The sequence below is a fragment of the Prionailurus bengalensis genome, chromosome A1, assembly GCF_016509475.1.
Source record: "Prionailurus bengalensis isolate Pbe53 chromosome A1, Fcat_Pben_1.1_paternal_pri, whole genome shotgun sequence".
Classification (NCBI taxonomy): Eukaryota; Metazoa; Chordata; class Mammalia; order Carnivora; family Felidae; genus Prionailurus; species Prionailurus bengalensis.
In genome coordinates, this window is record NC_057343.1 from 122,163,562 (window position 1) to 122,176,680 (window position 13,119).

Genomic DNA, 13,119 nt, shown 5'->3' on the forward strand with positions numbered 1-13,119 from the left:
TTTACCTCTCGTTATAGTCTTTGTTTTACAGTCTATTTTGTCCAATATAAGTACTGCTACTCTGGCTTTCTTCTGACATCCACTTGCAAGACATGTTTCTCTATACCCATATTTTCAATCTGCAGGTGACTTTAAGTCTAAAATGAGTCTCTTGTAGGGGGTGCCTGGCTGGCTCAGTCAGTGGAGTGTGCAGCTCTTGATCTCAGGTTTGTGATTTGGGGCCCCACCTTCAGTGTAGAGATTATTTAAAAATAGAATCTTAAAAAAAAATGAGTTTCTTGTAGGCAGCATATAAATGGCCCTTGCTTTTTTTATTCATTATGTCATGCAGCGTCTTTTGATTGGAGTGTGTAGTCCATTTACATTCAAAGTAATTATTGATAGATTTGTATTTACATTCAAAGTAATTATTGATAGATATGTTTTTTAATGTTTATTACTTGTTTTGTGTTGTTTCTGAAAATTTTCTCTGATCGTTTCTTGTCTTACTCTCTTTCATGGTTTGTTGGTTTCCTTTAGTGATATATTTTGATTTCTTTCTCTTCATTCTTTGTATATTTATTAGTATTCTATTTGTGGTTACCATTAGATTTATACATACCATCTTCTGCATATCATGGTCTGTATTGTATTAAGTTGATGGTCATTTAAGTTTAAACCCATTCTTTACTTCCATCCCTCCCCATGTTTTAGGTATACGATGTTTTACATCCTTTTATTTTGTGAATTCCTTGACTGTTTTTTTTACAGATATATTCATTTTTTTATTGCTTTTGTGTTTGCTACCCCCATACTGTCATTTTTGGTCTTTCCTTTCCACTCAAAGAGTCCTCTAATATTTCTTACAGGGCTGGTTTACTAGTCATGAACTCCTTTAGTTTTTGTCTAGAAAGCTCTTTATCTATTCTTCCATTCTGAATGATAGCCTTGATGGACAGAGTATTCTTGGCTGCAGGTTTTTCCCATTTAGCACTTTGCATATATCATGTCACTCCTTTCTAGCTTGGAAAGTTTCTGCTAAAAAATCTGTTGATCAACTTATGGGGTTTCCTTTGTATGTAACCATCTTCTTTTGTCTTGCTGTTTTTTAATGTTTATTTATTTATTTTTGAGACAGACAGACAGAGAGAGAGAGAGAGAGAGAGAGAGAGAACATGAGCAGGGGAAAGGCAGAGAGAGGAGAAAGAGAATCCCAAGCAGGCTCTGCACATCAGCACAGAGCCCAATGCAGGGCTCAAACCCACAAACCATGAGATCAGGACACGAGTCAAAATCAAGAGTGGGACACTTAACCAAATGACCCACCCTTGTCTTGATGCTTTTAATATTTTTTCCTTATCGCTATATTTTGCCATTTTAACTACAATATGTCTTGGAATGGGTCTGCTTTTGTTAATTTTGTTGGAGGTTCTCTGTGTTTCCTAGATCTGACTATCTGTTTCCTTCTCCAGATTAGGTAAGTTTTCAGCTATTACGTCTTCAAATACATTCTCTGCCTGCTTTTCTCTCTTCTTCTTCTTCTGGGACTCTATAATACGATTATTACTATGTTTGATGGAGTCACTGAGTTCCCTAAGTTTACTCTCACTTTGCAGAATTCTTTTTTCTATCTTTTGTTCAGTTTGATTACTTTCTATTACTCTGTCATCTAGTAATTACTTCATTCCTCTGCTTCTTCCAGCCTTCTTCATTTCGAGTGTGTTTCGCACTTTGTTTACTGAGCCCGTTATCTCTGCTGTTATTCCTTATCTCTGTGTTGATGGTCCCAATGATGTTCTCTACTCTTTTCTCAAATCCAGTGAGTATCCTTATGATCAGTGCTTTAAATGCTTAATCAGGCATGTTATTTATATCTGTTTCGCTTAGATCTCCAGTCATGGCCTTGTCTTATTCTTTCATTTGGGACAAATTATGTCTTCTCATTTTGTCCGAGTCTCTGTGCCTGTTTCTGTGCATTAGGAAAGTCAGCTAATGTCTCCTGTTCTTGAAGGTAAAGCCTTTATGAAGAAAAGCCTATAGCGTCCTACTGTGTAGTATCCCCATTTCCCCAGGACCTGCTGCTCCCAGGAATATCTCCAATGTATGCTGCGTGTGCTCTGCTGTTTTTCCTGGCTGCTTTATCTTTCAGGCCAGTCATCTACAGATGCTCTCTTTGCCTGTTGTAGGCAGTGTTTGGTCCCTGAATGTGGTCCACTTAAACTCGGTGTGCTCTGGTCTGCTTGTGAAATGAAACCTGGTGCTGCCAGCACTAAGGCCTCATAAAATTCTCAGTTCGAGAGACATGGTGTGGGCAGGGGTTTGAGCCAGTCTTCTGAGGAAGGGGGACTGCTGCACTGGGACTGAGGCAAGCATAACCAGGAGGTGTGGTTCCACCAAAATGCAGAGTGGTGGGGCTTGATGTAAGCAAGTTAGGTGGCAAGTATCAGCACTGCACTAGTTCCTACTGGCGGCCCTGTGTTTATGCTGAAGGATGAGGAAGGGAACGGCACCTGCCAATTCCTTTGTTCCTGGAGGGGTCCCTCTGTGAATGCTGCCACTCCGGAACATGCTATGAGATGAGCAACTAACTTCTCCACTGTGTGTCCCGGGTGCTCTTCAGATCACTGTTTCCCTGCCATATGTCTGCATGATGTTTGCTTGCCTTCTCTCCAAACACAGCCCCAATGTCCTCCAGGCTATTCCAGAGCCAAGCACAGTGACCTTTAAAACTCCAAACTTGGGGCGCCTGGGTGGCGCAGTCGGTTAAGCGTCCGACTTCAGCCAGGTCACGATCTCGCGGTCCGTGAGTTCGAGCCCCGCGTCGGGCTCTGGGCTGATGGCTCAGAGCCCGGAGCCTGTTTCCGATTCTGTGTCTCCCTCTCTCTCTGCCCCTCCCCCGTTCATGCTCTGTCTCTCTCTGTCCCAAAAATAAATAAACGTTGAAAAAAAAAATTAAAAAAAAAAAAAAAAAAAAAAACTCCAAACTTTAATTAAGCCCCACTGGATACAAGTACTCAAAAATTCAGGCTCTCTCGCTTTCCAAGCCGTTTGCTATAGAGATTTGTTTTCCCCATGTGCTCCCCTGTGTGCTAGTTTGTGTCTTATCCTTTTCCATGACTGCAGCTCCCTCTCCCCAACAGCGGTCATGATCTGTTTCTTTCCCAAACCATGTCTCCACACTTCCTACCTTCTTCAATATAGCCCATTCTCTATCTTTAGTTGTAGAGTGTGTTCTGCCAGTCTTCATATAGATTTCTGGGCTATTTAAGATGATCTGATAGTTATTTAGCTGTATTCATGGGACAAGGCAAGTGAGAATCCTCCTACTCTGCTGCCACCTTCTGTCTTCAGTACCTGTGTGCCCTTCAAATGTCCCCATCCTTATTGAAACATTTCCTTATTTTCTGGAACAATGTGTTCCATGCTCATCTTGTTATTTTCCCTACTCCAGCCTGCAAATCAGTCACTTCTCCTAGGCACCCCAGTTCCACTTATCGGAAAACTATAGTTAGAAACCAAGATCTGAATGCCAGGTGTGCCTCTGCCACTGGGGTGTCACTGCTCATAAGCCTTCTTGGCACACACAGCTAGGGAAATGTGTGCACATGCACTAACCCACTGCACACACCAATGTTAATTTTTGCATTAATCTATCTATATATAAAATTAAAACCATTAGATATTGCCAATTCCAATCCAACACCACAGGCTGCCTTCTAGCATTCCCCCTTTATTATTTCCATCTTCTTTGACAGTGAGCTCTCATCTACAATAGATTTATTTGTTCAATCCCAGCACACACTGCTAACCTATACCTCACGCAAGAAATAGTCTTACCAATTACAGTACTGATGTGCAGTTCTTTTTGGTTTACAGTGTCCAGTCAAAGCAATGTTTCTCCAAGTTAATTAGGTTAGTTCTTTCCCATTCCCATCAGTATGGCCTCAAACTGTACTAGCCATGATGAGAAGAAACAAGTGCCATGATGACCAAAGTAATGAATGGTTCCTTCAGGTTACACAGTGCATGTCTTCCCTTGACAAAGTAATGATCAAATGGAACAGTACTGAGGCCAAGGAGAAAAGACTGTTCTAAAAAATGAATGCTCCCAGGTTTAAGTGACCCATATTTATATCAAGTACGAAGCAAATACTTTGGAAAAGCTTTACAGTCAACATCTCTACAAACCGATTCTTTCATCTTTCAAGTAATAAGAAATTGAAGCAAGCCGGGTAGCAATTACAGTGAGTTTCTTTTTTAAAAAAGACTCTAATAGTCTTAGTTCAAATCTGTTCCTAAAAAGATCATGTCAGCAATTCTTACATTTTAAATATTACATTGCTTGTACACAAAGAAAACACGACTATTTTAAACTACTGTAAAAGCAAAAAAAAAAAAAAAAAAAGGCAGTAAAACTGAAACAATTTTAACTTGTTTTCTATAATCTGAAGAGAATCAGACCCTATATAATAGCAATAATAAAAAAGCATACTCACCATCCGCTGAAAATTTGTCGATAGCTTGGGTCAAAGTGAGGAAGTTGCCTGTGGACTTTGACATCTGAAATAAAAGTCAATGACCAGGCATTATTAAGCATATAAGTAAAATAAACCAAATCAGCCAAATCAAAATACATGGGTTAGCCACAATCAGATAAACACAGACAAAAAATATTACAAAGAGGGAATGGAAAAGATACCTTGCACTAATTTTCCAGACATAGAAACTAAAGTCCGGTTACTAAGTGACTTCATTTCAGCTGCTTATAAAGAAGAGCTTTACAGCAATTAGACTCCTTCAGAAATGAAAGGACTAGTATATGAAGTCAGAGTTAGGCTTTTAGGGAACTTCCTGTCAACAGCATCACAATAATTGTTTGTTCAAGCTGTGCTCTACCTGAGGGCACCACATCGAAGGAGGCACTGTGCACAGCCTATCAATCTTTACTATTTAAGAATGTTGTATCTTTATCATAACTTTGCTGATACCAAACAGAGGTGATTATCCAGTTTTATGCTACATGGCAATAAAGTATCTAGTTCTAAGAAATTCAGTACAGTGTAGAGTACAACAATGTTGACACCAAAGAGAATGTCATGATATACCACAATTTACATTCATATACATATATACACATATATACATACAGATAAATATATAACATACATAGTGTCACTTTGACTTACAAAGTAAAAATGAATTTAAGAATCAAAAGTCCTTGTTGATCTAACAAAATCTATAAATAGCCCATGCTTTTTTTTTTTTTTAGTAGGCTCCACATCCAATATGAGGATTGAATTCATAACCCTGAGATTAAGGGTCACATGCTTTACCGACTAAGCCAGCCAGGCGCATCCAATAGCCCGTGTTTCTAATTAAAGAGCTGTTTTTCGGTCTAATATAGAGATTATTTTAAATGAACTTTTTTATTCCCTTTCAATATTAGAACACTGGTTAAATGATGTTTCATTTTACAATTCAGACCATCTATTATTTGTTTAAATCTATGTCTATTCTCATTATGACAGATATTTATAGCAAAGAATACTGTTTTACCATTAATATTCCAACAGGAGCAGCAAAATTCACTAACTGTAACAAATCCAACTTGCTACAATTGTCATTACTAAGAAATAACATAGTAACGTAATTTCAGGTTTGGTTGAGGAGGGGTACCCCTTTCTAATGTGCACAAAAGCATCACAGGAGCAAACAAGGGCTTGGTTATGAGGTTTGCATAACCTCCTGTTGAAGATATTGATTAATGAGACATAAAGTCTTACATAGCCTATTAAAAATCATATATACTAAGAGTTTTAACAATACTGGAAGCAGTACTAGTATAAACAGAAATATTACATTGCCTGGGAAGAAACATTACATTACTGTTAAGAATCCTGGCAATTCCAAAATTCTATTATTATAATTCAGTGGCTGGTCATAGTATAAAACAAATCCCACCAAATGATCTTCTCAACTTAATGAGAAAGATATTCTAGGGTCACAATGCTAGGATCTTTATGTTTCTTATCTATCTCTCTCTCCTCTAGTCAAAATTTGTGTTACCTTCTGTCATTCTAACCACAAATGTTAAAATAAGTAAGTTTTGGGGCACGTGAGTGGCTCAGTCGGTTGAGCACCCAACTCCTGATTTTGGCTCAGGTCACGATCCCAGTTGGCTCATGGAATGCAGCCCCGCATCAGGTACCACGCTGAGCGTGGAGCCTGCTTAAGGGTTTAAGATTCTCTCTCTCTCTCCCTCCCTCTGCCTCTCTTCCCTGCTCACGTTCTCCCTCCTTCTCTCTAACATATCGTAATGTAACATAACAAAACATAACATAACAAATTTTCCCACTCCCTCCCCTCAGTTAATACTATTCACTCTACTCCCTAATTTATGCTGGTAGTCCTATATATTTTAAATGGAAGACTAACTCTGATTTTTATACTCTTTATTTCTTTAAGAAATACAACTTCCTGTATCTGAAAAGTTTTCTGCAGAATTTTAAACTTTCGAGAGGCCAAAAGCCTTACTTACTTTCTCAGAGTTGAGGAGGAGATGTCCATTTGCTCTCACAGCAGCAGGCCATTTGTCACTTTACAGGTAAATGTTCAAAGACAGAAAACACAACATAAACATTCTAGTTTAAGCTTAAAAAGTTGAGGTAAATGCTAAAAGATCTGTAAAAATTTGCAAAGACAAATGTACAAGGATATTTATTGAGTGCTGTTCATAACGAAAAAAATAAAAACAAGTAAAGTGTGCGTTAAGTGAAGGACTGGTTACATAAACTATGATGCAGGCATACACTGAAATACTATGTAGTAACTATTTAAAAAATACAGGCAGGGGGCGCCTGGGTGGCTCAGTCGGTTGGGCGGCCGACTTCAGCTCAAGTCACGATCTCCCGGTCCGTGAGTTCGAGCCCTGCGTCAGGCTCTGGGCTGACAGCTCAGAGCCTGGAGCCTGCTTTTGATTCTGTGTCTCCCTCTCTCTCTGCCCCTCCCCCATTCATGCTCTCTCTCTGTCTCAAAAATAAATAAACGTTAAAAAAAAAAAAATTAAAAAAAAAAATACAGGCAGGGCTAGAAGTGTGGCTATAAAAAGATCTTAGAGGGGCGCCTGGGTGGCTCAGTCGGTTAAGTGTCGAACTTCAGTTCAGGTCACGATCTCATGGTCCGTGAGTTCGAGCCCCGCGTCGGGCTCTGGGTTGATGGCTCAGAATCGGAGTCTGCTTCTGATTCTGTGTCTCCCTCTCTCTCTGAGAGGGGCCTAAAGTAAGTAGGAGGATTTCTGGATGTACTAGATAGGAGAAGGTGTGCTTTATGCTTCAGTATACATTTAATAGAAGAAAAAGAAAGTGACTGGCAAATCTAACTATACCTTGCACAATAACTTCTTAAATATTTGAAGCCACAAGGCATAAGTTTAGTCTGCATCCTTTTTAGCACTCACCTTTGTTCTGGCCACATAGCCACATGATTATAAAGGTAATATGAAAGATGATTTGGAACAAGATCCTTGCCAGAGACTCGGAGATCCACAGGATACCAGAATTCAAATTCCTGCTTTAATTGATCTAACTTTTCCTTTGGGATCTGAGTCTTAGGAAATGGAGCCTCCTTGAAGAAAACATAATCCCAAACCTCCTTGGTCATCTGTTGTGGTCTGTAATTAAAATAAAAACAAACAAACAAACAAAAAAAACCAGCATCAAAAAAATATATATTTTTCCATGAAAGAATCAGTATTTTCATCTAACCATGAAGTAGATATTTGTCTTAATGTAGTTACCATAACAAATGACAATAGATTCCCCTAAGAATAAAGAACAGTAACAATAATAGAGGGACGATTTATTACTTTTTCTCAGTTCAACAGCAAAAACGGAACAACATCATTAGCAAAATTTGCTAAATGAATTCTTATGAAAACTAATTATTAAAAAAAAAAAAAAAAAAAAAAAAAAGGAACTTTTGTGGCTCCTGGGTGGCTCAGTCAGTTGAGCATCTGACTCTTGGTTTCAGCTCAGGTCATGATCTCACAGTTTGTGAGATGGTGCCCCAGGTCAGGCTCCATGATGACAGCACAGAGCCTGCTTGGGATTCTCTGTCTCCCTCTCTACCTTTTTCCCACTTGCAGTGTCTCTGTCTCTCTCAAAATAAACTTAAAAAATAAAAAAATAACTCAGTTAAGCATGTGACTTCAGCTCAGGTCATAATCTCATGGTTCATGAGTTCAAGCCCCACATTAGGCCCTGTGCTGACAATGCAGAGCCTGCTTAGAATATTTTCTCTCTTCCTCTCTCTCTCTTTCTCTGCCCCTGTCCCATTCACATACTCTCTGTCTCAAAATTAATTAATTAATTAATTAATTAATTAAATATTAAAAAATAAAGGGATGCCTGGGTGACTCAGTCAGTTAAGCGTCCGACTTTGGCTCAGGTCATTATCTCATGGTTTGTGGGTTCGAGCCCTGCATTGGGCTCTGTGCTGACAGCTCAGACCCTGCAGCCTGCTTCAGATTCTGTGTCTCCCTCTCTGCCCTCCCAGTCTCAAGCTCTGTCTCTCTCTCTCTCTCTCAAAAATAAACATTATAAAAAGTTTTTAAAAATAAATAAAATAATAAAATAATTTTTAAAAAGGAACTTTCAATGTGTAAATCAAAAGATCACACCTCCTGCTAATAAACTACATTTCTTTGCCGCATCCATTCACCAACCTGATGCCCAGCGGAGATTCTGCCTGTCCTCGCAAGTTACCCCCCTGCAGCAGGTGTGCCACTGTGTAAAATGCCATGTAAATAGTGGAATCAGACAGCGATTCAATCAGCCACTGCTCATCCCATGGCAGACGAGTACCTGCAAGATAAAAAGAAGAAAATTAATTCCTGAGGAACTTAAAAGAGATACTTCATCTGGAGAATCCATATCTTCAAGGTCTATAGCATTTACAAAGCTACTTATTTAAGAAGGTCTTAAATTTGCTTAAATAATTAACAAAATGAACTAGTAAATATAAAGCAAAATGGGGGCACTGGGGTGGCTCAGTCAGTTGAGTGTCCGGCTCTTGATCTCGGCTCGGGTCGTGATCTCACAGGTCGTGAGATAGAACCTCGCATCCGGCTCCATGCTGACCGTGCAGAGCCTGCTTGGGATTCTCTCCCTCCCTCCCTCTCTGCCCCCCTCCTCCCTGCTTGAAAATAAACAAACATTTTTTAAAAAGGCAAAATGGTTGAGGGGCGCCTGGGTGGCGCAGTCGGTTAAGCGTCCGACTTCAGCCAGGTCACGATCTCGCGGTCCGTGAGTTCGAGCCCCGTGTCAGGCTCTGGGCTGATGGCTCAGAGCCTGGAGCCTGTTTCCGATTCTGTGTCTCCCTCTCTCTCTGCCCCTCCCCCGTTCATGCTCTGTCTTTCTCTGTCCCAAAAATAAATAAATGCTGGAAAAAAAAAAAATTTTTTTTTTAAAAAAAAAGGCAAAATGGTTGAAGCACTACAAAGTTTCTATTAAAAAAAACCCATAAAGCTATGTGGATTTGAGAGGTCATACTCTACCAGCAGGTAGATAGACGGTAGGGCACCACATCCCAGTTTCCCTCACCCTCAAACCAAAACCTCTCAATTCAGAAAAATACTAGGAGAGACAGAGAAAAAGTAAAAGGGTTAATTTGCCAGGTAACTGGCCAAGTCATTCAAACAGAAGAATTTGAAGCATGCTTACCTAAACCATAAGTTCTCGAGCAGGCATGCTCTTGTAGCCAACCTAGGGTAGCCTCAAAATTCCTCCTGGTCTCCTCACAGAATCTGGAGAGAGTAAAAGGTACAGTGTCTCTCTTCATCCTCACTGTCTTCCATGTTTCTGATCTCCTTTCCCTTCCCTCATCACTTTTTTCCCTTCTTACGTTTCCAGGTTCTTCAAGCACTGGGATGTCTGTTGTTTCCAGTTCTCTTCTCCATAATCCAAGTACCTGGCAGTAGACAGATTGATTTTAAAAAAACGTAAAATTCAAAAGGATAAGTAAAATGACTGAAGGAAATATCTTGCTGTACGAGAGACTAACCACTGGTCACACAAGGCCACGACACATTCATCTGAAGACCTGGACATAACTTGTTTTTCTGGTTCCATGTAAATAAAGGCATCTCCCTACATGAAAGCAAATAAAAATATACCAGATATTATGTCAAATCAATCTCTATTCCTCAGGGACAATAAAAAAACAACTTTCAAAAAAAATGTTACACCACCAATAAAAAACGTTACACCACCCCACATCTTCAGTATGTCTTCCCGGTATAAGTTATCTGCCATTCTCTTTTTTTTTTTAATTTTTTTTAATCTTTATTTATTTTTGAGAGAGAGACAGAGTGCAAGCAGGGGAGGAACAGAGGGAGAGGGAGACACAGAATCCAAAGCAGGCTCCAGGCTCCAAGCTGTCAGCACAGAGACCGACGCGGGGCTCGAACTCACAAACCGTGAGATCATGACCCGTGAGATCATGACCTGAGCTGAAGTCAGCCACTTAACCAACTGAGCCACCCAGGCGCCCCTGCCATTCTTTCTATACATAATTTGCTTTTGAAAAGGTGTGTATCTCTGTCAAATGGATCATCTTTCCTAGGTATCAATTATTCCTTGTCAGTGGAACATGAATGATGTTCAATACTTTCTAATTCTATGGTTTGAAGGTTAGATTGCCTATGGAAGCTACCCTTATTATTTTTGTTTTAAGTTTATTTATTTATTTAGAGAGAAAGAGAGAGTGAGTGCAAGGAGGGGATGGGCAGTGAGAAAGGGAGAGAAAGAATACCAAGCAGGCTCCGAACTATAAGCATGGAGCCCGACTCAGGACTTGAACTCTTAAACCAAGAGATCATGACCTGCACTGAAATCAAGAGTCTAAAGCTTAACTGACTGAGCTACCCAGGTGTCCCTATCCTTGTTATAGTAAGAATATAAAGAGGGGGAGATGTGAGCATTGTCAGCGCAGACCCTGCTTGGGATTCTCTCTCTCTCCTCTCTCTGCCTCTCTCCCCGCTCAAGCTCGATCTCTCTCTCTAAAAAATAAAAAAAAAAGAATATAAAGAAAATATGAAATTAAACACATAGAACCACTGCTTTTAAAAAACTAGATGCACAAAAACTAAACATGAAAAACATTGTTGCTAAAGATTTATAGTGTCATGAAAAACGTCCACTAGAAAACTAACCATGAATGTAACTGTTTACCAAATATAAATACCTCTTAATGTATTATGGTCCCACACTTGTCAGGCTATTTTTTAAGATAAAATCCAACATAATTATTCATAAAATGATTCATTGTTCTTTGTTTTTAATGCAATTCTTCATACTGAACTTAAATAGCTAGGACTTTGGTATAAAGAAGGGAAATTAAAAACAGACATTGAACTCTGCTGAAGAGGACTAACTGAAGTTTCTAAAGAAGAGGTCAGAACCCCAGATACCCTAATCCCATACTATGCAGACAGGCAAATGCCCCTCCCTATGCCAGCAGAACAATGAAGGTTTATGCTCTGGAGAGGATACAAGAGTCACTCAACCAAAGACAGAGTTAAGGATATGGGTATCACAGTGGGAAGAGGCAGATTCAGTGGAAAGTCAGCACAATGGGTTTTGGTATTCCCCCTAGCAATTTTTCAGCTCCCAGTTAGCTTAGACTTCTCAAGCTAGAAAGTGGAAGAATCTTCTAGGAGGAAGCTAATAAATCCAAGAAGCTCTAACTAATTGACATCAGGGCTAATATAAAGGCTTCCCCAAGACCCAAAAAGCCCTTCTAGATCTCCCCCAATGAAGCCCTACTCACATCCAAAAAGGTTCCAATCATCTTTCTGTACCTACTCTTAAATACCAACAATCTTCCTCAGAGAAATAAAAGATTAAGATTTCACATTCATGAAACATAGCATCCTATAAAAAAGGCCCTGCATTGATGGAAAAAAGTCTCTTTAACAAATGGTGCTGGGAGAACTGGACAGCAACATGCAGAAGATTGAAACTAGACCACTTTCTCACACCATTCACAAAAATAAACTCAAAATGGATAAAGGACCTGAATGTGAGACAGGAAACCATCAAAACCCTAGAGGAGAAAGCAGGAAAAGACCTCTCTGACCTCAGCCGTAGCAACGTCTTACTCGACACATCCCCAAAGGCAAGGGAATTAAAAGCAAAAATGAACTACTGGGACCTTATGAGATCAAAAGCTTCTGCACAGCAAAGGAAACAACCAACAAAACTAAAAGGCAACCAACGGAATGGGAAAAGATATTTGCAAATGACATATCGGACAAAGGGCTAGTATCCACAATCTATAAAGAGCTCACCAAACTCCACACCCGAAAAACAAATAACCCAGTGAAGAAATGGGCAGAAAACATGAATAGACACTTCTCTAAAGAAGACATCCGGATGGCCAACAGGCACATGAAAAGATGCTCAACGTTGCTTCTCATCAGGGAAATACAAATCAAAACCACACTCAGGTATCACCTCACGCCAGTCAGAGTGGCCAAAATGAACAAATCAGGAGACTATAGATGCTGGCGAGGATGTGGAGAAACGGGAACCCTCTTGCACTGTTGGTGAGAATACAAATTGGTGGAGCCACTCTGGAAAACAGTGTGGAGGTTCCTCAAAAAATTAAAAATAGACCTACCCTATGACACAGCAATAGCACTGCTAGGTATTTACCCAAGGGATACAGGAGTACTGATGCATAGGGGCACTTGTACCCCAATGTTTATAGCAGCATTCTCAACAATAGCCAAATTATGGAAAGAGCCTAAATGTCCATCAACCGATGAATGGATAAAGAAATTGTGGTTTATATATACAATGGAGTACTACGTGGCAATGAGAAAGAATGAAATATGGCCCTTTGTAGCAACGTGGATGGAAGTGGAGAGTATTATGCTAAGTGAAATAAGCCGTACAGAGAAAGACAGATACCATATTTTTTCACTCTTACGTGGATCCTGAGAAACTTAACAGAATCCCAAGGGGGAGGGGAAGGGGAAAAAAAAAAAAAAAAAAAAAGAGGTTAGAGTGGGAGAGAGCCAAAGCATAGGAGACTCTTAAAAACTAAGAACAAACTGAGGGTTGATGGGGGGTGGGAGGG

At 39.8% G+C, this 13,119-nt stretch overlaps 1 protein-coding gene across 1 annotated transcript in view; it reads right to left on the bottom strand.

The window, feature by feature from the left end:
* Positions 1 to 13,119, bottom strand: part of LARS1 (leucyl-tRNA synthetase 1) — a 77,096-nt gene that overhangs the window by 26,790 nt on the left and 37,187 nt on the right. Inside the window, exons 16-22 of the mRNA XM_043590212.1 lie at positions 10,039 to 10,124; positions 9,880 to 9,945; positions 9,699 to 9,781; positions 8,702 to 8,840; positions 7,436 to 7,648; positions 6,518 to 6,575; positions 4,476 to 4,539 (exon numbers count right to left, since the gene is read on the bottom strand). Coding sequence (XP_043446147.1) covers positions 4,476 to 4,539; positions 6,518 to 6,575; positions 7,436 to 7,648; positions 8,702 to 8,840; positions 9,699 to 9,781; positions 9,880 to 9,945; positions 10,039 to 10,124 — 709 coding nt within the window. The remainder of the gene's footprint in view (positions 1 to 4,475; positions 4,540 to 6,517; positions 6,576 to 7,435; positions 7,649 to 8,701; positions 8,841 to 9,698; positions 9,782 to 9,879; positions 9,946 to 10,038; positions 10,125 to 13,119) is intronic.